General features: G+C 58.1%; 1 protein-coding gene across 1 annotated transcript; it reads left to right on the top strand.

The window, feature by feature from the left end:
* The first annotated feature begins 3 nt into the window (after positions 1-3).
* Positions 4-24,719, top strand: B4GALNT4 (beta-1,4-N-acetyl-galactosaminyltransferase 4). Its single transcript, XM_027458364.3, has 20 exons — positions 4-381; positions 10,573-10,685; positions 12,147-12,254; positions 12,642-12,737; positions 13,043-13,133; positions 13,472-13,572; positions 13,963-14,030; positions 14,348-14,426; positions 16,135-16,201; positions 17,811-17,954; positions 18,224-18,333; positions 18,661-18,761; positions 19,007-19,089; positions 19,812-21,012; positions 21,794-22,101; positions 22,399-22,552; positions 22,703-22,775; positions 22,864-23,017; positions 23,329-23,455; positions 23,678-24,719. The coding sequence occupies exons 1-20, from the start codon at positions 231-233 to the stop codon at positions 23,790-23,792; spliced, it is 3,444 nt and encodes a 1,147-aa protein (XP_027314165.1). The 5' UTR covers positions 4-230; the 3' UTR covers positions 23,793-24,719.
* Positions 24,720-25,156: the final 437 nt, after the last annotated feature.

Genomic DNA, 25,156 nt, shown 5'->3' with positions numbered 1-25,156 from the left:
CGGTCCCGGCGCCACGGGGCGGCGGCGATGCTCCGGGGGGCCGGGGGCTGCCGAGCCCCGCCGCCGCCCCCCCTGCCCCGCTGCCGGCCCCTAGCGGCTGCCGGGGGCCCGAGGGGCCGGGGTTAGGCGGCGGCGGGGGGCTGGGGGCGCGGTGGGCGGCTGGCAGGGGGGAGAGACACCGGTAGGAGGAGGAGGAGGAGGAGGAGGAGGAGGGGCGGCGGCGGGCGGTGATGCCGCGGCTCCCGGTGAAGAAGATCCGCAAGCAGCTGAAGCTGCTGCTGCTGCTGGCGCTGCTCACCTTCGCCGTCTGGTTCACCTACCTCCACATCAGCCTGGTGCGCCAGGGGCGCGCCCTCCGCATCCCCTTCGCCTACGGCAGAGGTAACCCCCCCCCCCCTCCATATCCCCCGGGACCCCTCCCTTGGGATCACCGGGACCCCCCAGTGGGTGTTGATCCCCCTCCCGGTGTCTCCCCGCTTGCCCCATCCATCCCACATTTCCCCTACAGGCGGTGTCACCTCCATCCATAGCCCCACACCCTCCGGAGGGAGTCGGGAGGGAGCCGAGAATCCCTCGGGGCTTTTACTATTATTATTTATTAATTTCATTTTATTATTATTATTTTTTCTATTATTTTCATCATTATTATTATTTCTATTATTATTATTAACATTTCTATTATTTTTATTATTTATTATTTTTTAAATTTATTGCTCCATTATTTTCTTTCCTTGAGGGTTTCCCACCTCTCTTCCCAGCCATTTGCTTTTTCTCCGTGCTAACAAAAGAAAGTCAGCCGTAAAACCAGGAGCACCCAGGCGCTGGTGCAGGTCCCTGTCCCCGGAGCATCCCCATCCCCTCCATGGGGACCCCCCCAGAAATCCCCAAACCCCTTTTCCACCTGGGAAGGGATGTGGGAGGCTGCAGCACGGCCAGTCCCGACGGCCTGGTGCTGTGCCCCCCCAAGAGCTTAGCCCCAGGGGAGCGGTGGGGTAAGGGGCTTCACGTTGATGGACCCCTGGCTTTCTTCCTTGCAGACCTTGTTGGGCTGTTTGTCTGCTATGAAACTGCACAAAATATTTGCCAGGTGGGCCAAAACTTGAGTTTGAAACGTTTCCGATGGGCTCGCAGGAAGAACCTGTCTCCCATCTTATTATTTTTTAAAATGCATTGTGCCCTAAAATCATGGGAAAGGAATAAGGAGTTGGTGCTCGTAGAGGGGAGAAATGACTTTTCTGAGCAGGTTGAGGCTGGTGAAGTCTCTCAGCTGCTAAACCCAAAGTTTCTGACCGCAGGAGCAGCATGATCCTGCAGATTTTCAAGCCCCACCGGTGCAATCGGGATAACGCCAATAAGAGGAGCAGGAAATGAGATTTGCTTGGGCATCATCTCCGAGGAGCACTTGCGGGGAGCGCTGCTTGTTTTCTTTTTTCCGCTGCAGGATCAGGCTCATTGGGAAACCCCCAAATTATAGAAGTCTAACCCCAAAGAGGCTGCCCGATATCTTTTAGGGCAGAAAAGTCCTCTTTTGGGACTGGCAGATGGCGTGGGATGGCAAGCTCGGCTGTCTGTCCATTGTAGTCCCTCTGGGTGAGGTTTTCCTTTTCTCTGAGAAGGATGCTCAGAGCAAAAGCACGTTCCCTGGCTGTGTTTTAGGGTGCTGAACCCGGTGGGTGCCTGCTCCTGCTCTCCCCTGCTGCCTCCTGTACGTGCCCCACATCCCTGCTGGCCTGTTACGGTGCTCGGGGGGCGAGGGAATGCTGTGTGCTGTAGCAGCGAGATGCATCGCCGTGCCCTGGCTCCTGGCAGAAAGCCCTGCAGTCGTGCTGCAGCTGAAAAGACGAGCTGCCAGTGGGATCCTCGTTTTGGGGGAGAAAGGTGGGGAAAAAGAGCTTGGGGATCGCAGCAGGGGGAACGCTCGTAGGGCTGCGTGAGGAGAAATGGGTTTGGAGGTGCTGGGTGAAGACGGTGCTCTGGGGCTTGCTGTGGGCTCTGGGCTTGATCCACACCGTGGTGTACGTGGCAGAGATTCAGACCCAGCATTTGGGGACGTGGCTACCTAAAAACTGGGGGAAAACAGCTTTTGGCACGGCTGGTACCTGATCTTCTGAGCTTAGAGGTGTCCCCAGCCCCACAGCCTTTGGGGATTTGGGGGACGCTTGTCCCTTGAGTGGGAGAGGTGGCTGGGGAGCTGTGCCCAAGACCTCTCAGCCTGCCTCAGAGGATGCTGCTTGGCTTGTGTCAGCCAGCAGGAGGTGCTTGGAAGGGTTAATTACTCGTTAAACCAAGTGGCACAGAGCCCACGGGCTTTCTGGAAGCTGAAGGTGCGGGATGTGAGTCTTCCTGGCAGCTCTGTTGGGGGCAAGGTAGGGGTGGGCCAGGCCAAGAGGTGTGTGTGGAGGGGGTCTGAGCACGTGGGGGGGATTTTTGGGGGGTTCATGGGGTTCAGTGGCCTGGCAGGCACTCACACAAGGAGCTGGAGCAGTGTGGCTGGGGACTTAGCTGGGAACCATGCTGACATCGTGTCCCTGATAAAAAAATACCCCCCTTCTCCTTATCTCCCACAAGTAGATAATTACCCTTCTCTGCCTAATTTAACACACAGATTCCTCATCTGAAATAATGAGACCATTACAGTGTTCTCCCGGCTGGAAACCACACCGAGTCAATGGGGTGGAAATGCTTGCGTGCCAGGTGGAAAGGAAAAAAAAAAATAAAATGAAAAAAGGGGAAGAATAGACAAAAAAAATACAGTAGACATTTAAAATAGTTCTTAGCAGGGGTGCTTGGCTGGTCCTGCTCCCTGGCTGCCACCTCACTGGAGCAGCAATCGCATGCGCAGGGCTCTTGCTGGTGCCAAAGGAGCAGCAGATGTGCTGGGATCCTGGTTTTGGGAGGGTCCTGCAACAGGTGTGGGGTGTTTTTTGGAGGAGGGCGATGGCTCTATCCAAAGCCAAAACAGGGAGGGAAACCTAACAGGGCTTTTTACGGGGTGAGATGGTGGCTGCTGTGTGTGTGTTTTGGTGTGCGGGTTGGCCCCGAGAACTCCCCAAAATGTTGTGAGCAGAGGCGGTGCTGGTTTGGAGGGTGCTGAGATCATAAATCACAATGTTTGGGGTTGGAAGGGACCTAAAAGACCTGCTAGTCCAGCCCCCACGCTGTAGGCAGGACACCTTCCACCAGACCAGGTTGCCCAAAGCCCCGTCCAACCCAGCTTTGAGCTCATCCAGCAACGGGGCACCTGAAACTCCTTGGGGCAGCCTGCTCAGCGCCTCAGTGCCCTCAGAGCGAAGGATTTCTTTCTTACCTCCATTCTAAATCTACAATTTTAAACCCTCATCCTATCCATCTTTCTAAAGAGCCCCCTTTAAGTACGAAAAGGCTGCCACGAGGTCTCCCCAGAGCCATCTCTTTACCAGGCTGAGTGTGCCCAGCTCTCTCAGCCCCTTTTCATAGAGGTGGTCTTCCAGCTTGCTCTGACAACTCCATCCCTCTTGTGCTGGCACAGGCTGGGTGCAAGTGCTTGCACTTGGCCTTGCTGAACCTCACGAGCTGCCCAGCTGCTGGCTGAGCTGCCCTGAATCTTGTGGGGCCCTGCTGGATGCTGGAGCAATTCCCACCTCCATCCAAAGCACTGAAGCAGGGAGCACCACACTTCAGGAGGAGCTGTGAGCATCACTGCCTGCACACCCCATGCCCCATCCTCGCCTGTGCCCCTAGGGACAGCAGGAAGGAGTGAATTCAGGCTGATGTGCAGCATCCTGAGCACATCTCCTTGGTTCATGATGTGCTTTTTTTTTATTTTTATTTTTTTAATTGGAAGGCTGGCATGCTTGTGAAGCTGGGCGGCTTTTTTTCCTTTCTCCAGAGGTGCAGGTAGGGGAGAGGATTGGAAAAAGCCCTTTGAAAAGGCTCGGTCGCCCTTGTGGAAGGGCAGCGGTGCTCGCGGGGAGGCTGAGCGCAGCGGAAGGCAGCCGCTGTCCCCAGAGCCGCTGTCTTCCCCTCCGTGCTATCCCCTGGGCCTCCCCCAGGGAGCCCTTTCCCTCCTCACTGCGGCCCCACTGCCCTGAATCGGCTCTTTGTACCCGCTCCTTCCCTGCCAAGAGCTGCTGGAAGGGGAGGAGGAGGAGGCAGGCAGACAAGCGAGCCCTGTCCTGGGTAGGCTGGGGCTGTCTCGGGGCTTTGGGGCTGGAAAACGAGCTGGCGTGTGGCTCGGAAACGTGGCAGCACGGCTCTGAGCCGCCCTGGGCACCTCTGCCCTGGGTGAGCACTGAGCTGCTCCTTAAAACGGGGTGGGGATGACTGCAAGGCTTGGTAATGAAGTGAAATGATGGGCTACGCCTAATTTATCCAAACAGTCCTCTTGCTTCCCCTTTGTGATGTCTGGGAGGGGGCTGAGAGCTCACATTTATGGCTCCTGCCTCAGCAGAAACCCCAAAGCTGTCAGGGATGGGGCTCAGCATCCCCTCTGCATCCTGAGCCGTGACAGGTGATGCTCCTTTAGGGTGCCTTTTATCCTCTAAAGGGTCCTTTAAAGGAGCCGTATATAAAGGATATCCTCTAAAGGGTCCCTGGTGTGGGTACCCTGAGCAGGTGAGACCCCAAATGAGGGGGGGAGGAACTGGTGCCCAGTGTCTGGCTGGGTTGGGACGTGGTGCAGCGGGTGCCAGAGCATCCCTGTAGCTCTGCAGGGTCCTGGTCCTCCCCAGCACCATTTTGCACAGCGGGGGGGTGCATCACCTCTTCCAACAGCTCGAGTCCTTTATAAAAAAAAAAAAAAAAAAAAAAAAGGAAAAAAAAAGACATTAAAGAACCCAACAAAAAATACTCCTCAGTCTCTTTAATGTGGGCTTTTGCTAAAAATGAATTTCTTCCTGACTTGTTTGTCTCCAGGCTTCGTTTGAAGTCTCCTTTTTGCTGTGGGGTGATGATGCTGGGGTCACCATCCATCTCCTCTGTGTCTGCCCACATCCCCGATGTGGGGATGTCCCCAGCCTGGCACCCCCCTCCGTGCCCTCTCAAATTTAGTTTAAAAGCAAAGGAAAGGTTCAAAAGCACCCAAGGCTGCTGGAAATTCCTGGGGGAGGACGGGGAGGACGTAACACAGGTGCTGGCCACCGTGGGGTGCTTTGGGGCTGGTGCCAAATGAAATGAAACGGGAGGATGGAGACCGATACAGGTGCAGGGAGGTGGGAGCTGGGGAGCACTGGGTGCCCAGAAGGATTCGGGGCCAAGCACGGGGATGTGGGGCTGCCTGTTTGAGGCGTTGATGTTTTGGAGCCTGATGGGCTCTGAGAAACCACCGATGAGCAGAGGAAGGTGCTGCAGGTCCAGCCCGTTACCATCTCCTGTGGCACGAGCAAAGCTGCCGGGAGCAGCGGTGCCAGGGGAAATATCCCCGCCTGGGCACTGCTCTGTGCCCCTCCTTGGGATGCCACATGCGGTCCCCTGCCTTATCCCAACCTCCTGGACAGATGCACCGATGGCTTTTGTGGCCTGGGGAGGAGTTTGCAGCATTGACTCTGATTGTAACTGCTCGGCAGCCCAGCGGTGGGGGAAGCTCGCGCTGCTGGCTGCTGACTCAGAGGCTGTGTGGCGGCGGCGAGCACCGAGCTGTTGGTAATTATCCGCTGGGATGGCACCTCGGGGAGGCCAGGCTCCCCTGGAGGGGTTTGACAGGGCTGGGAGAGCTTTGTGCCAGTCCCTTCCTGAGCTCAGGGAGCTCAAAAGCACCCCAAAAATTCTGAGGTCGGCATGTGGCCTCTGGAGGAGAAAAGGACATGCGCAGATCTCGCTGAGGGGTTTCAGCCCCAAAAGGTGGGAGGTCAGGTACCAAGTGTACCCAAAACCTGGCCCTCAGCGGATGCTCCTGCATCTCACCCCGTCACCAGTGTGCTGGGAGCAGCTTTGGGATGCCAAGGAGCAGCAAACCCGGGGCTTGGGTTTCTGTAAGCAGTAAAACTCCGTCTGTAGCCTTGGTTATACTGCAAGGCCAGGCTCTGGGGTTGTTACATCTCCATCCCGATTGTTTCACACTTTTTTGTGCGTGAGTTGAGCTGCTGCCTCTGTGCATCTCTTTGCCAGGAGGGTCGGGCTGTAAGGATGCAGCTCTGAAGACACCGAGATGGTTTTGCAACTGGTGCAGCCCGGTCTGCCGATATTTCGGGGGCAGATGGTAGAGGGGCTGCTGGTGGTTGGCTTGGAGTAAGATCCAGCTTGCTTTAGCATCTCCGGCTCGGCAGAAAGAGGAAGACAAGAGCAGATGCTTGCCTCTGGGGAGATTTCTCGGTTGGGAGCACCCAGCAACATCTCTCCATACCCATTTGCATCACTCCGCTCGTGGTTTACTCATCGGGGCAGCTAGAACATCCTGCACCGCTAGTGCTGCTGGCTTTTTGGGGGGCAGCCAAACCCCAAATCCCTCTGTGCCCCCCTGTGGGTGCTGTGCAGCCTGGGAAACCAAACCCTGGAGGCTCTGTGGAGGTATTTACAAATTGCGTTCTGTTTTTTAGCACAAGATTTTGGGGGGCTTCGGTGCAAATTCAGTATCTTGCTTGACTGTCCTCATTTCCAGCTCTCCCTGGCCCCAAGCACCTCACCTGAATCTTCACCAGCACCTTGCTAGGAGGGGATGAGCAGCGAGAGGAGCAACCAGGCAAAGGCTCGGGGGGAACGTGATGGCAAATCACCCATTTGTGTCCCAAATCCCACCTGGTTGATGTGCTTGGAAATTTGGTGCTGGGGCGCATCGCTTTTCATCTTGCTGGCAGTGCCCAGTTGGGGTTTGCTTAGGGGAAGGGAGAGGAGAGGAGGGGATGCTCCTCCCCGAACAGCAGCATCTCCTAGGAGCCTTTTATGCCTTTTATCCTCGCTGTGGCCTCTGGGCTTTGCTGTGGAGTGGGGCCAGGAGCTGAACAATGAGGCTCGCCAGTGCCTTTGTCCCCTCTTTGGGGCCGGGCTTCCAGCACCCTCTGCTTTGGAGGCGAGGGCTGCTCTTCTGTTCTTTCTTGGCGTTGCCTGGGGATGCTGATAATGACAGCGGGGAGGAGGGAGATGGCTTGCACGAGCCTGGCTGGGGCTGGAGGAGAGGTGGGGAGGGTTTTACATCCATCCCTGATTTTACATCCAGCGGGGTGGTGAGTGCCTGGTTGCGAGCCCTCTTGCAGCATCTCCCATCTGTGTGAGGGACACAGAAAGAGCTGGAGGGGGTGGGATGGGGAGCTTGGCTTGCTGGATTCGGGGATGGGCAGCTGAGCTCACTGGCTTTGCCTTTATCCTCGGAGACTCCTCTGGGTGGGGAAGAGCAGAGCGAGCTCTCAGCACCGCCTTGGGAGCGATTAGGGAGAAAGCATCACCGAGGGGCATCTCCCCCCGAGCTGGCAGGGTTGGCCTCGAACCAAGGCAGCAGGAGAAATCCCAGCTCTGGAGCCTGCCCGAAGAAAGGGTCTGTGTTCGGGGCGAGCCAGCCGCGTGCCGCCGGCGGAGCAGGAGGGGAAGAGGAAGGCAGGAATTGGCAGCTTGAAAGGGCCTCTGTGCGCCGTGGTCCCGGCTGGCCGGAGCGGCACGGAGCGGGTTTGTGTGGCTGCCGTCGTGAAAAACCAGAGGTCTGGCTCATCCCCCGAGGATGGACCTTTGCTCCCGTGCTGACGGGCTCCATCTCGGGCAGCCTTTTCCTTCCCAACCCTCTGCTGGCTGGTACGAGATGCTGGCCTTTCCCTCCCTTTCTCAAGGGGGGGTGCTCATTTTCAGTTCCCACATGCTGCAGCCAGGCTGATTAGCACTTATTTTTTGGGCCAAAGCCTGTCCTTGACTTTCCTACCCCATATTTGAATTGCAGAAGAACAAACATTGTCGCGGAAACCTTTTTCCAAGGCTTTGCTGGCGCTTTTCCTCCTCCTGGGATGTGGCCACCTCTCTGAGCACATGCTTGCTTCCCTATCCCTGCTGAGAAGAGAGGGTTTTTCCAAAAGCTTGCAGGCGCAATTAACTCTGCCCTAATGAATTTGTAGTGGCAGGGCTGGGATATGAGTGAATTCATTGGCAAGAGCATCTCTTGCCGTGGTGTTCCCGTAGAGGACCGTAAGGCTGGGGGATGTAGGAGCAGCGGCACCTCCTGCTCCACGGCTGTCTTGCTGGGGGAGGTGACGATGGTGTGCTCGGGGACCGACCTCACTCTGGCTGGTTTTGCATGGCCAAAATTGAATTTTTGCATCTCAGACTCTGCTTTGCGTGGGGTAGAGGCAGGTGCCTGCCTCCGTGTGGTGACTCCTCTTGTACTGTGTGCATTTCTGCTAACCTCGCTCCAATTTCCCCAATTCCTCGTATACCAGACCCCAAACTGGGGGCAGCATCCGTGCAGCGAACGCAAGGGCACAGCCTCATGCCTCCGTGTCCTGCAGCTGGCTCAGGTCATCCTGGAGAGTATGTATGGGAACGGGGAGGGTCTGCAGAGCTGGACCTGCTCGCTTTCCCCCCCACGACGCTCCCCATCTCGGCCTCGGTGGGGTCGCAGCAGGAGCGATGCGTGTCTGAAGACGTGGGAGGGAGCTGCCAGGAGAAAGCCGAGGCTGCCAGGGCTGAATAATGGCTGAGAGCAGAATAAGGGGGCTTTAGAGCTTAATTTCCTGTTCCCGCGCTGCGCTGGGGACGGGATTTGTGCCGCCATCTCCAAGGAGACGTGGGCTGCGCGGCCGCCTGAATGCTAATGGACTCGGGTAGGGACGAGCCCCCCGGGGCTGCCAGACGAGGGGATGGAGAGTGGGGGGCATCTCGGTGCCCCCCGTCCCGCTCCTCCTGCTGTCTGTGAGGACCTGTCGCTGCTCGTGGCATTTTGGGCTCCCCAAGGGGGTTTCTCACCAGGGTGCGGGGTGGTTGGTAAGGGGGAACCCTGCTGTGGTCATCGGGGGGCTGCTGTGCTGGTTTTGGGGTCCTTCATGCTTGTTTAAAAGTTTCGCAGGCATCCATCTGTTGTGGTGAGTGAAGGGGGTTTGCCGCCCCTCCCGGAGATAGCTAATGCAGCTTTCAAGTCTGCTCTGTTATTTTGGGGGAAGCAGATTATTTTCACACTGCGAAGCGAAGGCGTTTTAATGCGAACCCTCCCTGGCAGCTGAGGAAGATCAGTGCAAGCTGCAGAGGGGAGCCTGTAGGCTGGCGCTAATTATCGCAGCACTCGGTAACGAAGCCATCTGCAGTGGGTCCCCGAGCTCCCTCGGTGGGTGTAGGATCCCTTCTTTCCCTTCAGCTTGGTGTTGGCAGGCAGGAAGATATATTGGGAGAGATTTTTTTTGGGGGAAAGGGGGTCAGCGTAGTGAGCTCAGAGGTGTGGGATGCCCCGGGAGAGCTGGGGAGCTGCGGGAGGAGGGCTGGGGCCTGTCCTTGTCCCATGCACAGCCCATGGGGCAGGCTGGGCTGGTTTCTCTCCGGTTACATCAGAGTGCTGGGACGTGGGTTGAGTCCTAAACTAAGTAAGTTTGCAGATGATGCTAAATTAAGAAGAGCTGTTGGTTCCCTTGAGGGTAGGGAGGCCCTACGGAGAGAGCTGGATAGATGGGAGCATCCCACCTGGGCTGCACGCACAGGCTGTGTGATGTTTTGGGCTCCATGACTTCAGAAGGGTATAAAAATATTAGTTTGCCCAAAGGAGGGCAGCAAAGGTGGTGAAAGGCCCAGAGGGCATGGCTTACGAGGAGCAGCTGAGGATGCTTGTTTGGTTCAGCTTGGAGAAGAGGAGACCCCCTGGCTGCCCGCCGTGTCCCCATGGTGGGGAGCGCAGAAGGGGTGCTGACCTCTTTTCTCTGGTGGTGGGATGCAAGGGGATTGCTTGAAGATACATCAGAGGAGGTTTCTAGAGGGTATTAGGAAAAGGATCTTCACTGAGAAAGCACCAGAACAGGCTGCCCATGGACGTGGTTATGGCCCCAGGCATGCCAGTGTTCAAGAAGCGTTTGGGCAGTGCTCCTAGATGGCTTGGCTCTTTGGTTGCCTCGTGTGGAGTCAGGATTTGGCCCTGATGATCCTCGAGGGTACCTCCCACCTCAGGATATTCTGTGCTTTTATTTTCCACGCCATGCTTGGATCGAGTTTAATTCATGGCAGAGCTCAGCGCTGTCCCCGTAGCTGGACAGGCAGCCGAGGTCCCGCGGGAGCTTATCCCGTCTCTTACGTCAAAGGGCTGTGAGAGGAGTAATTAAACCTGATGCTGGCGAGCCACCGCAAGCTGCTTAGGACACGAATGCCACAAAGGGAATTGCAGCCAGAACCCGCCTCACTGTCACCCCGTCCATCCCTGCCCCAGGGCCAGGAGGTGGCTTCAGGAAAGCCCAGGAACATCTTGTGGTGGTGGGGTCGTAGGATGGCTCTGGTTGGAAGAGACCTCAAAGATCACCCAGTCCCAACCCCCTGCCATGGGCAGGGATGCCACCCGCTAGATCAGGCTGCCCAGGGCCTTGTCCAAGCGGTCCTTGAACACCTCCAGGGATGGGGCACCCACAGCCTGTCAGGGCGAGGGATGCCAGCGGGACCTGTGATGAGGGGGGTGGCCGTGGTGTCACCGCTTCCCTGTTGGTGTTGCAGATGGAGAGCGGCTGGCGGAGGTGACGGACCCCGGCAGGCGGCCAGCGTCGGCCCAGGCATCGGCACGGCGGGGGAAGGCCGAGGACTCCAGCGAGAGCCGCGAGGAGGAGCAGGTGGCAATGGGAGCCGTAACATGTCTGGGGTGGGGTGGGACTGGCCGAGATCCCTGTCCCGAGTCCCTGGCTCAGCACCTGGCCAAGCAGAGCAGGGGGCTCTGAGGATGGAGAGGCCACCAGCTTTGTCAGGCACGATCTGCCCTTAGTGAAGCCACGTGGGCTGTCCCCTCCTTATTTTCCCTGTTCCTTAGCCCCAGGTCCTGTTGTGGCTCTCGGGATGGGGACAGCAAGCCCTGTTGCTTACCAAAAGAGCAGCCCTTCGCTGCGTGCCAAAGATGCTTCGGAGCAGGTTGGATGCCTGGAGAGGCATCGAAGAGGCTCCCTGAATCCAGAGCAACAGCTGCAGCTTAAAAGCAAAGATGGGAAACTTTACTCCCACTGCGCTTCAAGCGTGTGCCAGGCATCAGTGTGGATCTTGCTGTTGGCACCACCGATACTTTAGTTTTGGTCTTTTTTTTTTTAATTTTGCTGTTTTCCCTGTTCCCGTGTGCAGGACACCCTGGCCCCGATGCTGGGGTGTTCTGGTGAGGCTGCTCTGTAATTGCATCCTGGCTTTCCCAGGGAGCACGATTACGCCTCCTCTCTAATAATGCCTTCCAAGGGCATCGCTCCCCTCCTCCGGGATGGTAATGAGCTCATTTAGGCAAACTTTGCTAATTATTTCCTTGGCGCTGTGCATCTTAACGGGCTGGGCTTTGCCGGCACTGTGGTTCTTGCTGCTGGTTTTGGGGACACGTGGCTCCTATTCTGGGGGGGATGGCACTGTCTTTCCTTCCCCATCCAAGTCCACAGGGGACTGGGAGTCCTCTGGGGTCAGGCAGCCTCAGTGCCCACACAGCATGTCCCTGCTCCGTGTTGCTCATCCCTTCCTGTCCTTCCTTATCTCAGGCTCATCTGCTTGCTCTGGCCTCTGCCAGTGTTAGTGCAGGGGAAGCTCCGAAAGCACACGGCTCTTCTGTGCCACTTTTTCGGCAAGCGACTGTTCCCCTAATCCCTTCTAAATTATGAGACGCGAGTGATGGGATTAACCTAATCCCCCTTAAAGGAAGAGGGGAGCAGGGAGGCGCAGATGCACTGGTTGCATTATTGCCCAGCATTATTCTGCTCTTTTGGAAACAAAGCCCCAAACACTCCCTTTCCAGGAGCCTGTAGGACCGGCCAAGTGTTTTGGATGCACAGAAGGCGTGCTGTTTAGGAGCAGGAGCACTTTCAACAGAGGATGGGAAATGAGTTTAGCTGGAACATTTTTTGAAGCCCTGCTCCCTGGGAGGCCTCGCCAATATTTTTCTGTGCTGGGGTGCTCTGCTTTCCTTTGCATTTATCCTGGAAAGCTTTCCCCTCGGTTTGGAAACGCTTGACATCCCAAACGAGACATTTATGTGTGGGGGGGCCTCCTCCTGCAGCGGGCTGGCCCCGATGCCCTGCGCCTCTCACCTCCCTCTCCTGCTTCCTTGGCAGGATGCACAGGATTTGGATGGCTGGCTTTCCAGGGGCTCGTGGTCCGACCGAGCCACCAGACACCCTAAACTCAACCTGACCAAGCAGGCTTTGCCCTGGGATGAACAGGTATACAGGCAGGAGGTGATGGTGGAGGGGGAGCACGGCCACAACCCCGCTGTCCAGGAATGTGGGAGCATCGCGTGGTCCCCTCCACCCAGCCTTCTGGTGCCAATGGGGATGGGTGATGATGGAGCTGAGCTTTTGCTGCCATACCCATAAGGGAATCAGCCCTTGTATGAGCCTGCTTGGGAGCCAAAGGATGCTGTCAGAGCAGCAGGAGGAGGATTATCTGCTGGGGTTGGGCACTGTGACCATGGGGCTGGCACAGGGCTGGGGATCAGCCTTTCTCTTGGTTGTTAGTGTGGGTGATGGCCTGTGGGCGTCCACATTTCAGCCTTCCCTGACGCTGTCCTGTTACCTCTCCCCCTCTTCCCTGGCACTCTCCTCCCGCAGTACAAAGGGAAGGCAAACCTGCACGTCTTCGAAGACTGGTGCGGAGGAGCCGTGAGGCACCTGAGGAAGAACCTCCATTTTCCACTCTTTCCCCACGTGAGTCCCAGACCCAAAGGAGGTGGGTGGGAGAGGGGGGTTGCTCGTCCCTCTCTGGGTGCTGCTTCATCTCCCCTTGCTGGGAGCTTGGCCCTTCCCCGAGACCTTAGTCTTCAGGTTTTGGGTCCTGTTCAGGCAGGTCGTTCCCATTGGAGCTGGCCGAGCTCCAGAGCTGAGTTGGAGGGATCTGGGTGGCGATGGGACCGCTGTGTCCCCTCTGGTTTTAAGGGTACAAGACCCCAGGAGGACAAGGGGCGGGTTGTGTTGGTGCAAGGCATGAACCGTGGGTGCTTTTGTGTCCCCAGACCCGCACCACAGTGAAGAAGCTGGCCGTGTCGCCCAAGTGGAAGAACTACGGGCTTAGGATTTTTGGCTACATCCACCCCTTCAAGGATGGTGAGTGATGGAGCTCGGCCTCTTCTCCCCCTGCTGCGATGTGGAGAAGTTGCCTCCTCCCCCCTTCTTGGACCATATGAGGACAGAAGGGAGTCCCAAATCCCCTGGCTTGCCCCTTTGAGGCAAAGACCCTTTTCCATGGTTGTTTTGAACGGAGACAAAGCCCTGATCCTACCCAGGAGAGCACAGCGTGGGGTCTGGGCCAGCCTGTCGCCTCTGCCCATCCATCCCCCTGTTTCCTTGGGTCACAAGGAGAAGCTGTCACCTTCAGCCACCCATCCCAGGCTGCCAGGACTGCTGTATCCCTCCGTGGTGACCTTCTCCTCCGCTCTCCCCAGGGGATTTCCAGTTTTCCGTGGCATCAGATGACAACTCAGAGTTCTGGCTCAGCTCTGACGAGAGCCCGTCCAACTCCCGGCTGGCTGCGTTTGTGGGCAAGGTACGCACCATTGTCCTTGAGCTCCTGCTGAGGGCAGCTCCTCCCTTGGGGTGCCTCTCGTTTCCAGCATGCTAATGTCCTGCCCGACTGCGCTGTGGGGAACCCCAGTACTCAGCTAACGGTGTCTCAAACCCATAGGATCGAACCCCACCACAAAATCTCCCTTTGTCAAGTCCCTCTGCTGCAGCGGCTCTTAAAAGGAGCAAGCAGAGTCCATGGGTGACTTTGCCAGAGGCAGCTTCTGCTGCTGCTTCGTCCTCCTGGGAAGTGCCAGGCCATCTCAGCCTGGCTTCTTCTCCATCTCGGGATTGCTCCTTGCTGCCTGTCTGAATTTGGGCTCGTGCCTGCTTGGCCCCGCGGTTCTCACACGCTCTTTTTTCCTTCCCCCAGCTGGGCACCGAGTGGACGGCCCCGGGGGAGTTCACCAAGTTCAGCTCGCAGGTCTCCAAGCCTCTGCGGTAAGCTGCGCCCTGACCCTGACCAGCTCTTCCTCCACAGCCCCTTCCCCCCAAAAAAACACCACTAGCTTGGGGCTCAGATGTGTTGGGCTCTACGAGGTGGGGACCAGGAGTTCTTATAAGGCTTCTCCACAGTCGAGTTGGGCAGCAGATATCCTGCTCACGGTGCCTTTCTCCCCACCCCAAGATGTTTAGCCACACGTGAGCAAGGGCAGCTTCCAGAGAGCTCCTCTGGCCCCGAGGGTCCTGGGGCTCCTCATTGTACTGGAAGCAGTAGCAGGCGTATTTCCTAAGCAGCCTTTTCTCTTCTTACACAGCCTCATGTCATCCAGGCGCTACTATTTCGAGCTGCTCCATAAGCAAGACGACCGAGGTTCGGACCACGTGGAGGTTGGGGTGAGTAAATGCTCCCTGTGCTCCTCCTCCCAGCTTCATTTCATCATGTCATCAAAGCCATTAACGGGGCTTTTCCTGGTGTGCCTTCAAGTGCTTTACCCCGAAGCAAAGCCAGGATTTCCCCTTGGTTTGGAGCAGAGCTGGGACTTGCTCACCTGGGCTGTTCCTACACACGCTTTTCTCCCAGCTTGTCCGATCCCTGTGTGTTGACGGCCTTTAGGGACCTAAAGACCCCGTCATCCCTCATTTGTGCCCCTGGACCTCCTGTAATGGATGCTAACAGGGCGACGCTGCTCTGGGCTGCAGTGGTGGTCAGACACCAGCGCTGCACAGCCAGTCCCATCCCCTCCCCTTCCCTCTTGCTCTCTGCAGAAGCGAATTGGGTTGGAGAAGGAGGAAAGGTCCCTTTTTGGGGAGCCCAGACCATGGGTAAGATCAGGACAGCCACAGGTCTGATCCAGGACTGTCTGTGACTGTCACCTCGAGCTGTCAGCCCCCCTTGTTACCTTGGGTCCCTTTTTTCTTCCTCCCCCCTCCTTTTGGAGACACCAGGAGCTTCAAATCTGAACTTGCCTGCCTTGCCTGCGCAGCCCTGAAGCATACATCTCAGGAGCTTGGGCTTTTTTTTTTTTTTTTTGGGAGGGGAAGATGTCGGCTCTTTTGCCAAGGTTTCCTTTCTCCCAAACAGCCATTAATCACTGCTGTCAGACTTGTGCCAGCAAAGCATCAGAGAGAGGCTGACAACTCCCCTTCCTCGCCTCTCTCCTCCCCACCTCTCAACCTCACCCTCCGAGGGCTCCGGTCCCAGTGCATCCAGCGCTGATAAGATCTGGATTTCTGATGTGAAAAACAAATGGGGGGGGGAGGTGGGGAAGGCATTTTTTTGCTGGAGGGAGGGAAGCCTCGCAGATGGTTGCAAAGAAACAACAACAAAAAAGGACCCTAATGCATCTCTCCCTGGGGGAACTTAAAGGCTTGTCTGGACGAAGGCTCGAATCCATCTGAAGGCATGCTTTTAACATGTAGTCACATCGGTGCAGGCAGCTGGGAAGACCCTCGTAAGTCAATGCACACTCGATGTGCCCCAAATCAGCTTAAGCTGCGCTGAAACGAGTCGTGAAGAAAGGAGCAGGAATTTGCAGCGGGTTGCTTCGTGACCCGCTTTGGCCTGTGCTGGTTTCCTGCGGTGGCTGGTGTGGGTTGTGGTCCTCACCACTGGCGTTTTGCAGCCCTGGGGAGAGACAGAGGAAGGAGGATGTGCTTTTGGGGCTCGGGGTATTTTAGGGCTTTGGTCACAGTCTTGATCCTTGATGTTGTCCCTGCCCTGCCAAGGCACTGCCTGTGTTTGTGCTGCCCCTGTGATGTTGTTGATGCTGGCGAAGAGGCTGCTGCTGAAGCAGGGCTGGATGTGTCCTGCCTGGCCTGGAAGGACCACAAATAACTGGGATATGTGGCAGTCCCAGCCAGAGGTAGCATGAGTCGCTCTGTCCCACCTCAGGGAGCCTTGTCCTCTCCAGCCACCCAAGGAATAAACCCAGACCACCTTGGGTTAAGGCAGGAGATGGGTCTGGACCTGTGTAGGGTCAGCCCTACCTCTCCTTCCACCCCTGCAGGGTTGGGGCTGGGAATGATGCAGAAGAATTCCCGGGAGCTGAGGGTGGATGAGGACCCATCCTCCCACTGATCCTTCCTGTCCTTCTTTTCCTAGTGGCGAGTTTTCCTTCCCAGCTTGAAGTTCGAGGTGATCGACTCCTCCTACATCTCTCTGTACACAGGTAAGGACTGCACGGGACCTCCCCAGGCACCCCACTGCTCCGTGGCCCTCCCAAAAACGGGATGTTGGAGGTGACACGCCATGGAAACGCAGCTCCCGTGGCTGCTGCACTTCAGCCTCCACCCTCCTAAATAGACCTGGTTCCTCGGCGAGCAGCTCAGCTCCTCGGCCCGGCCCTGAGTTATGAGGAGCTGTCGTCTGGGTGGGGATGGATGGCAGGGGGGTTAATTAAATCTATAGATCTTCTACTTCCTGCCCCTTCCCTGGCCTGGCAGCAAGAAAGAGCTTGATAGATGGGTCCTGCACTCACCGTGCTTAAGAGCCGGTCATCAAACATGCCCTCGAAGGTTTTTGATGAGGCCACAGGATGGGCGGCGCATGGGGATCGGCAGGGAGAAGAGGGATGGAGGGGGCTGAGCTGCTGATGCCGGTGCCCAGGAGATGGATGAGGCTGAGATAAATCCCCCCCAGCCACTATCCATCAGTGTTGGCACCCTCCTGCCTCCGAGCTCCCTTTGGAGCCCAGCAGCATCCCAGGGAAAAGCCAAGCCACGTGGGAGGTCCCTCTCCTTGGGGTTCCTCCAAAATATTTTCCCTTTTCCTTGCTCCAGCCTTTTCCAGGGGCTGCAGCCCGACCTTAGTTTGCTGTACGGGGAGCCCTGGGTCTGTTGATCCGAGGCAACGTGTCCCACATCTCCCCACACTTCCCAGCAAAAAAGCAGCGGTTTTGGTGCTGCTGGCTTTGGGACCTGCCTGTTGCCTCGCAGGGCACCCTTGGGTGCTAGGGACAGGCGGCTCTGCGTGGGACCGAGGTGGCCAGAGCACGGTGACCTCCCCTTGGGTGCTCTGGGGGCTGCTTAACAGCCAAGGACAACGTGTTACATGAAGCCTTAAATAGAAGAAAGGGCACAAACAAGCTCGCGGTGTGTTTACCTGCAGCTTGAAGGGGAAGAGCGCTGGTGGCTTAATTCCCGTGTCCTTGGGAGCCGAAGCCTCCGAGTGCTGCCATCCCTGGTGTTTGTGGCGAGCAATGCTGTAATCAGAGCTGGGGCTCCCGGCTGAGATCAGCCGTACCCTGTCCCTTCGTGTCATTAGCTGACGTCAGTAATTATCAGGCTGATTAGTCACAGGGTCTGCAAGCCCGGGAGAGGGCTGAAGGAGCTGGGTTTGCGCTGGTGCAGGCTCCTCGGCTCTGCAGGAGCTGGGAATCTGTGGGATGTGCTGTTCCCAGGGAGGACCACCATCAGTTTGGGGTCACAGAGGGCGTGTGTGTGTGTGTCTCCTTTTGGGGGGCACAAACCTCGTGTCCCTGCTGGGCAAGGGGGGACACAGGAACTGGCACTGCGCAGTGGGGCTCAGCCAGGTTCCCCCCACAGTCACAGGGGGGTCCCCAGCGCTCCCCTCTCCCACACTGTGTGAACAAATGGGGACAGGAGGGGGAATCCCCAATCCCCTGAGCCCCCCAGGTGGGATGGGGGCAGAGGCTGGGACATGCCACCTTGGAGGATGCTCCCAGCTCCTTAGGGAAGGTGAGATGGTGCTCGGAGGCTGGAGGGCGAACCCTGCGGTGGGTGTCCATGGGGTTCAGGCTCTGCCCTCGCTCCCCGCAGATGAGTCGTCCCTGAAGATGAACCACGTGGAGCACATCCCGCAGTCCCTGGCCAGCCACAGCGGGAGCTACCTCTGGGAGGCCCAGCAGGACGAGCATGGGGCTGACATGCTGAAGCCCGACCCCAGGGACACCTTCTTCCTCAGTAAGTGCCTGGGACCGGGTCCGTGCACTGCTCTGTGACTTCTTAGGTCCCTTCCAACCCAAACCATCCTGTGATTCAACGAAAAAGGCAGGACCTGGCTGCCCCTGGTACCTAGAGCATCTCCCCTGCCTTCTGCCTGTCTCAAGGGTGAAGGACAGCTCTGCAGGGGGCGATTTGGGAGGGTCTGGGCTACGAACTGTAACGTGGGAGGGGGCTGTAGGGGTGGAAGGGCACCGGCTTGGGGCTGAGCTGAAGCTGCCTCTCTTCAGCCCCCGCGATAGAGCCGTCCCGAGTGGAGAACGTGCTGGTGCCCTGTGCCTACAGCCCCACCTACGTGGTGAAGGACTTCCCCATCGCCCGCTACCAGGGCCTGCAATTCGTAAGTGTCTCTCCCCGACACCTGCGGGAGGAATGGGGTCACGCTCCCACAGGACTCCTGCCAAAGCTCCTGCCCTCGTTTCGGGGTTTGGCTTGGCAGGGCTGCGTCCACCTGGTTAAACTCTGGGAGCTGTCCCCATTGGGAGGGTCAGGCTGAGCTTCCCCCTCTTGACCCGAGGGGATCCAAAATGAGCACCCCACGGTGTGTTTGTGGTGCTGGGCTGGAGCTGAGGTCTCCTGGCTGTTGGGGTGCCCCCCACCCGTCCCCCACGTCCTCAGAGTGAGCCCACCCTGCGCAGGGGTGACGGCCGTGTGCTCGGCTCCCCAGGTCTACCTCTCCTTCGTGTACCCCAACGACTTCACGCGCCTCACTCACATGGAGACCGAGAACAAGTGCTTCTATCGGGAGTCCCCGCTCTACCTGGAGAAGTAAGTGTTGGGCCGTGACCCCAAACCCTGTCCCCAGCAAAAAGCCACCTCCAGACTGGCTCCTGCCCCATCTCGTGGGCTCCTGGGCTGGGTTTGGGGTCCCAGCTCCCATCCCGGAGCTGGGCTGTGGCTGGGGACGTTCCCCCATGCACCCATGTGTGTGTGTGCGAGGCAGCACGCACCCGCCCGCCCGCGAGCACCCCTCCCTTATCTGCAGGACCTCATCTTTCATCTCCGTCTCCCAGGTTTGGTTTTTATAAGTACATGAAGATGGATGAGGAAGAGGAGGACCCACGCCAGCGAGCGTTTCTCTTCCTCAGCCCAGACAGTGAGTCATGCCCGCCCGCTGGCAGCTTTCGGGCATCTCTCAGCAGCTTGGCACGGGGCTGAGGACCTGGCATCCTGACCCACCAGCCCACCCGCTGCGAGAGGCAGCGTATCGGGATGCCTCCGGTGATGTGCTGCTGCTGGGGGCTCAGGACTTCACCCTCCCTGCTTTTTGAAGCTGCATCTCCCCGGCTGACAGCAGCTGTGCCTGCAGCATCTGTAAGAGGAGACCGGCGTGGTTTTTCCCTCTCTTGTCCTGCAAGCCCACTATTTAATTGCCCAATTGCTCTGCCTCTCCTCTCCAATCGAGCTGTTATTAGCGTCACCCGGGCTTGATTCAGCATTGGCTTGGTCTCTCTGAGCTGGGCACGGTGTGGACTTTGTGGATGCCTGTGCAGGCAGGGATTCTTGGGGGGAACCCATTTTTTTTCAGAGCCTGCCTTGCTCTTGGTGCAGGCTCGGTTTGTTCCCAGGTGAAATGGGAGTAGTGCCAGGATTCGGAGGGGTTAATTAGCCGAGGTTTGGAGGGGTTAATTAGCAGAGTCTCTCACCCCTGTTCTTGGCGTGCATCACTCAGCACCTGCCACCTCAGTCTCCCTCACCTCGGGGCAGTTTTCAGGTTTATCCTCCTTAGGGAGACAAGCTTTGCCTGCTTGTCTTGAGCCATCGTGCTGCAGAATGGCCTGAACCCTCCGGGTATTTACCTCTGGCTTTGCTCCCTAGATTTTCTTGAGGACGATGAGGAGGAGGAGGATGGAGCAGACAGCCCTGAGCCTACCGACCCACCTCCTGAAGCCAAGAAAAACCTTGAGCTGGTAACCAGAGCCAAAAAGAAGGAGATCCTGCCGATCACCAGGGATTATGGGGACGAGCTGGAGTACTACAGCTTTCGCCACAAGCAGGACCAGGTGCAGGATGAGGCGGGCATGGGAAGGTGGAGCGTGCCCCTGGCTACCCCCAGCCCTGCAGCCACCCCTGAGGGTCCCCATGGCTATGGGGCTACAGGACCCATGCAGGAGCGAGTCAACGGGAGGATGCTCCAGTGGCTACCCCAGGAGCCCAGCGAGGGCAAGGAAGATGAACTAGGGCTGCTGGCATCCTCCAAGCATGCTGGGACCCTGAGCCTCCAACCCCACTTCTCTGTTCCCATCTTTGGTGGCAGAGCCAAAACACCAGGTCCCAACAAGCCTGTGGCGCCCAAGAAGGACAAAAAAAAACAGAAAACCCAGGAGAAGGTGTACGTGACCAGGCTGCAGATGGGCAAGCGCAAAACCCCTGCCCAGGAGCCTGCCTTCCCCAGCATCTTCCTGTACCCAAAGCCTCTGAAGAAAGTGCACCTTCGCTCCAGGACCCCTCAGAGGCATCCCATCACCTCCAGCAAGCTCCGAGCCGTCCCCGGCCACCGGACCCCTTGGCTCTTGAGCAACATCTCCAAAGAAAGAGACGCGGCCAGGAGGAAGAGCACGTGGATGGGAAGCAGGAGGTGGGAGCGGGTGAACAAATGGGAAGAACTGGGGGCCGAGGGGATCTTCAGCCGGGAGACCCACGAGGACACAACTGCTGCCCCGGGCAGGGTGGCTGCCACCACCGATTACAACTCCTCTGAGGTGGGGACGAGGGTGACATCCTTTCTGAAGATGTCGGAGCTGACAGCATCCCAGCAGGAGGGAAAGGGCCAGGAGGAGGAGGAAGAGGAGGAGGTCTCGGACTACAGCTACGAGACGGCAGAGCTGCCGCAGAGCTGGCTGGAGGACTCCATCAACTGGCAGAGGACGTTCAGCGTCAGCTCGGTGGACTTTGAGCTCCTGAGATCCGACTGGAACGACCTGCGCTGCAACGTTTCGGGCAACCTGCAGCTGAGCGAGAGCGAGGTGGTCGACGTGGTGGCCCAGTACATGGAGAAGCTCAACGAGAAGAACGGCGGGTAGGGAGGCAGCAGGGGACGGGAGGGAGGTGGGGGGACCTGCCTTTTTGCCCCTTTTGGCTTTTTGGGACTTGGGGGATCCCGACGTTGGGTTAGAGTCATGGAGGTTGGAAGGGACCTTGGAAGATCATCGGGCCCAACCTCTGGGGAGGGAAAAAGGAGCCTAGATGGGATTGCGTGCTACCCTTTCCAGTCACATCTTGAAAACCTCTGGTGGTGGGGATGCTACCGTGTTCCTGGGCAGGTTGTTCCAGCGAGTGGTTTTTCTCACTGTAAAAAAAAAAAAAAAAAAAAAAAGAATTGGCTTATATCAAGACAGAACCTCTCCTGATGCAGCTTGTGTCTGCTGTACCTTGTCTTGATGTTGGCTCCTAGGGAAGAGAGAGCCCTGGTCCTCCTTGTAGCTGCCCTTTAAGAACTGGAATATTGTGATGAGGTCCCCCCAGGGTCAGCAGACCCAACTCCTCCAGACTTCACTCAGGTTCTTTAGCCTGAGTAAAAGTCATTGCTCAGCATCCTCTGAGTGCAACCTGCTGGCCCATCTTACAGCCCACCTGTCCAGTCTGCGTCTTGGCAGTTTATCTAGTAGAAGGTTGTGGGAAACAGCATCAAACGTGTTGCTGAAGCCCAGGTAAACAATACCCACTGCTTCCCACGTGGACAGACACGTTACTGAGTTGTAGAAGGTGTTTAGGTGATAGCAGGTTCAGCCCAGCCCCTCAAGCACGGGGAGAAGAGCTCGTGGCCGTGGTGGCTTCAGCTGCTTCTCCTCTCCCTGCAGCATCTACACCCTTCTGCGGATCGTCAACGTGGAGAAGCGCCGGGACACGGCCCGAGGGAACCGCTACCTGCTGGAGCTGGAGCTGGCGGAGCGGGGCCAGCGCACGGTGCGGCTCTCCGAGTACGTCTATGTCCTCCTGCACCATGGCAAGCAGGACGACAGTGCCGAGACCAACCCCGAGGGGCCAGCCCTGGGGGCCACCGAGCCCCAGCCCAGCGCCTGGAGCGTCTTGTATGGCAAACCCATCCTCTGCCAGCCCCTGCAGCTCAGCTGGAAGCAGGACATCATGGTGCACTTCGTGGTACCTGGTAGGTGACAGCAGGACGTGGCTGGCCCAAGGGTGTGCTGGCAGCCAAGAGGGTATGAACCATGGCTGTGTTGGGCAGAGGGGTGTAGGGACATCCCCATGACCATGGTAGGGCCAAGCATGTTTTCTGGGGTCTTGGGCAACCACTGAGCAGGGCTGTTTCAGGAGGCCAGGTCCTTAGCAATGCTGAGGTTATCTGGTCTCATGAGATGGGGTGCTGGTGTGGTTGGGCGTGCTCTTGGGACTTCCGTCGCTGGGATCCCGAGGTCTGAGAGACTTCTGTGGCTGTGCCTGGCAGTGAAGAACCAAGCGCGCTGGGTCCAGCAGTTCATCTCGGACATGGCCGGTCTGTACGAGGCTACGAAGGACGCCAACTTCAACGTCATCCTGGTGGACTTTGACAGCGATGACATGGACGTCGAGAAAGCCCTGCAGGATGCCAAGCTACCCCGGTAACCTACCCCAAAGACCCCTCAACCCCATCCACGTCCCACCGTGGTCCTCACGAGGCTCACAGGGCCAATCCTCGCTGCTATTCTCAGTCTCTCTCCCTTGTGTCCCCTTCCACCACCAACGCTGACTGCCCTGGGCTCTCTCCCCAGCTACCAGTACCTGCGGCGCATGGGCAACTTCGAGCGCTCGGCCGGGCTGCAGGCTGGCGTGGACATGGTCGAGGTGAGCTCCCCTCCCTTGTGGCTTCTGGTGGGGGCTTGGGGCTGTTTGTCCACGAGCCTCATGGCCGCGTCTTGTCCCCCCGCTGCAGGACGGGCACAGCATCGTGTTCCTGTGCGACCTGCACATCCACTTCCCTGCCAACATCCTGGACAGCATCCGAAAGCACTGCGTGGAGGGGAAGCTGGCCTACGCGCCCATCGTCATGAGGCTGAGCTGCGGCAGCTCCCCGCGGGAGCCCAACGGTGAGCGGTCCCCTGGGCGATGCCCCCCGCGTGCCCCAGGATCGCGTGGGTTACAGCCGTGCTTGGTGATGTGAGAGGATGAGCGTGGTCTGCTTTGGTGAGACGGGGTTTGGAGCCCAAGGGTGCTCCAAAAGCTGTGGTGTCACCCTGTGAACCACCCACAGCAGGAGGTGGCAGTGGTGGGGACAGACCCGTGGTGGAAAGGGGTGGATGAAATGGGGGTGCTCCCGTGGCTGGGGCTCAGCGGGCAGCAGGGAGCACCCCAGGGTGATGGTTTGGCGGGGCGGGGGTCCCGCTGCTCTCCCCCGCAGGTTACTGGGAGGTGAATGGCTTTGGCCTCTTCGGCATCTACAAGTCAGACTTCGACCGCGTCGGAGGGATGAACACGGAGGAGTTCAGGGACCGTTGGGGCGGGGAGGACTGGGAGCTCCTGGACAGGTGAGGATGGGGGCACCGGGACCCCTGAACCCTCCCCTATGGGCATAGCTGGCCTCCGCCCTGCTTTGTGCCCTTCCCATGGGCAGGTTGTGTCACCTGCACCTTGGAGCCACCTCCGAGGAGGTGTTCAGCTTCCCAAGGCCATAACCTGGCTTTGGGGCGCCCCCAGCTGTGTCCGTGCCCTCCTTTTCCCTGAGCGTTTGTCCCTCTGTCCGGCTGCAGGGTCCTTCAGAGCGGGCTGGAGGTGGAGCGCTTACGTCTCAGGAACTTTTACCACTACTACCACTCCAAGCGCGGCATGTGGAACACCCGCAGCAAGAAGCCGCCCAAGGACTAGCGCCCCGAGCCCGGCCTGCAGCTGCCAGGCCCCACCAGAGGTCGGCCACCACCGCCGCCACCTGGCTGTCCCCAACCCCTGCCCGTGGCCACCGGTGCTGGCACGGAGGGCACTCGCTGCCACCAGGATCTCTCAACAAACCGCAGTTACTTTGGGGGGGCGATACGGGGAACGGGGGGTGGGTGGGCGAAAGCGGGCTCGTGGTTTTTTTCTTAAGGGTCTAATTTCTTAGTCAGAAACGAATTTATTAACTCATTAGCGCTGGGGCGATGGGCATCCTGCTGTCAGGAGGGGCGAAGCCTCCGGGCTGAGCCCTGGGGCTGTGCTGCGCCGGCGATGCTGGAGGTGGGAAAGAGGTACCCTAAAAAAGAGGTACCCCCCAAAAAAAGGTACCCAAAAAAGAGGTACCCAGAAAAGGGTACCCAAAAAAGCGGTACCCAGAAACGCAGTACCCAAGCTCGCAGGCGGTGCCCACTCTGCATCCCCCCAAAAATGCCAGTGCCAAGCTTCTGCAGGGGGGCTGCTGGAGCAGATACCTGCAGGGTGGGGGTCCAAGGCCAGCGGGATCCCCAGAGGCAGGCTTGGAGGGGAGAAGAGGGCTCGGCTTTGCCCCCACTGCTGTGGGTGGCTGGGGCAGGGGCAGAGCCCCTTCCTGGACCCCCTCAAGCAGGACGAGCTGGTGATGCTTAGGCCCGGGAGGGTGGGCTGTGGGGGGGGGGGAAAGGGCAGAGCCCGAAGCAGGTATCGGGAGCAGGGGAGAGCAAACAACGTTTCCAAGCTAATTTCTGTGAAATTATGAGGTAGGAAGCTGTTTTCAGGAAGTTCTGTCTGTTGTTTTTTTGTTTATTTGTTTGTTTGTTCGTTTTTTTTTTGTTTTGTTTTGTTTTTTTTAATTCTTAAAAAATAAAATCAATGTCTTGGCTGGGATTTCCTTCCCTCCCAGCCCCATGTCACCCTGCACCTCGAGGCAGAGCAGGAGGAGGCCGGGTACGGGGTGAGGATCTGTTCTTTTGGGTGGCAACGTGCAGAAAAAGGGGGGAGGAGGAGGAGGAGGCAGCCGGGTGCCTTTGATGCGCGCCCGGGCTTGCAGGGAGATTGGGGAGCCTCCACCCCACACCTGGGCTCCACCCGCCCGTGCCCCACACGGGGAGCTCACCCCACTGTGGGAGCAGGGGCTAAAAGCAGGCCGTTGGGCATCCTTGCCCCTTCATGGGGGTGATGCAGCGAGGCTGAGCACCCCCAGGGAGCTGAAATGTCCCTCAGGTCACCCCAGGATGTGCTGTTGGGGTTGCTCTGCTGTGGGATGAGGGCAGAGGGCAGGCAGCGGGATTTTATCCCCGTGATGCCACTCGCAGGCTGCTCTC

Source organism: Anas platyrhynchos, chromosome 5, assembly GCF_047663525.1.
Source record: "Anas platyrhynchos isolate ZD024472 breed Pekin duck chromosome 5, IASCAAS_PekinDuck_T2T, whole genome shotgun sequence".
Taxonomy (NCBI): domain Eukaryota; kingdom Metazoa; phylum Chordata; class Aves; order Anseriformes; family Anatidae; genus Anas; species Anas platyrhynchos.
Note: the sequence above shows the minus strand (reverse complement) of the source record. Positions and strands in the feature narration are given on the sequence as shown.

Bases quoted from the DNA above. Each gene is read 5' to 3' on its own strand.
- B4GALNT4 (XM_027458364.3), top strand. From the start codon at position 231: ATGCCGCGGCTCCCGGTGAAGAAGATCCGCAAGCAGCTGAAGCTGCTG. The intron at 19,090-19,811 runs GTGAGTCATGCC...TTTGCTCCCTAG, and splicing joins TCTCTTCCTCAGCCCAGACA to ATTTTCTTGAGGACGATGAG. The intron at 22,102-22,398 runs GTAGGTGACAGC...TGTGCCTGGCAG, and splicing joins GGTGCACTTCGTGGTACCTG to TGAAGAACCAAGCGCGCTGG.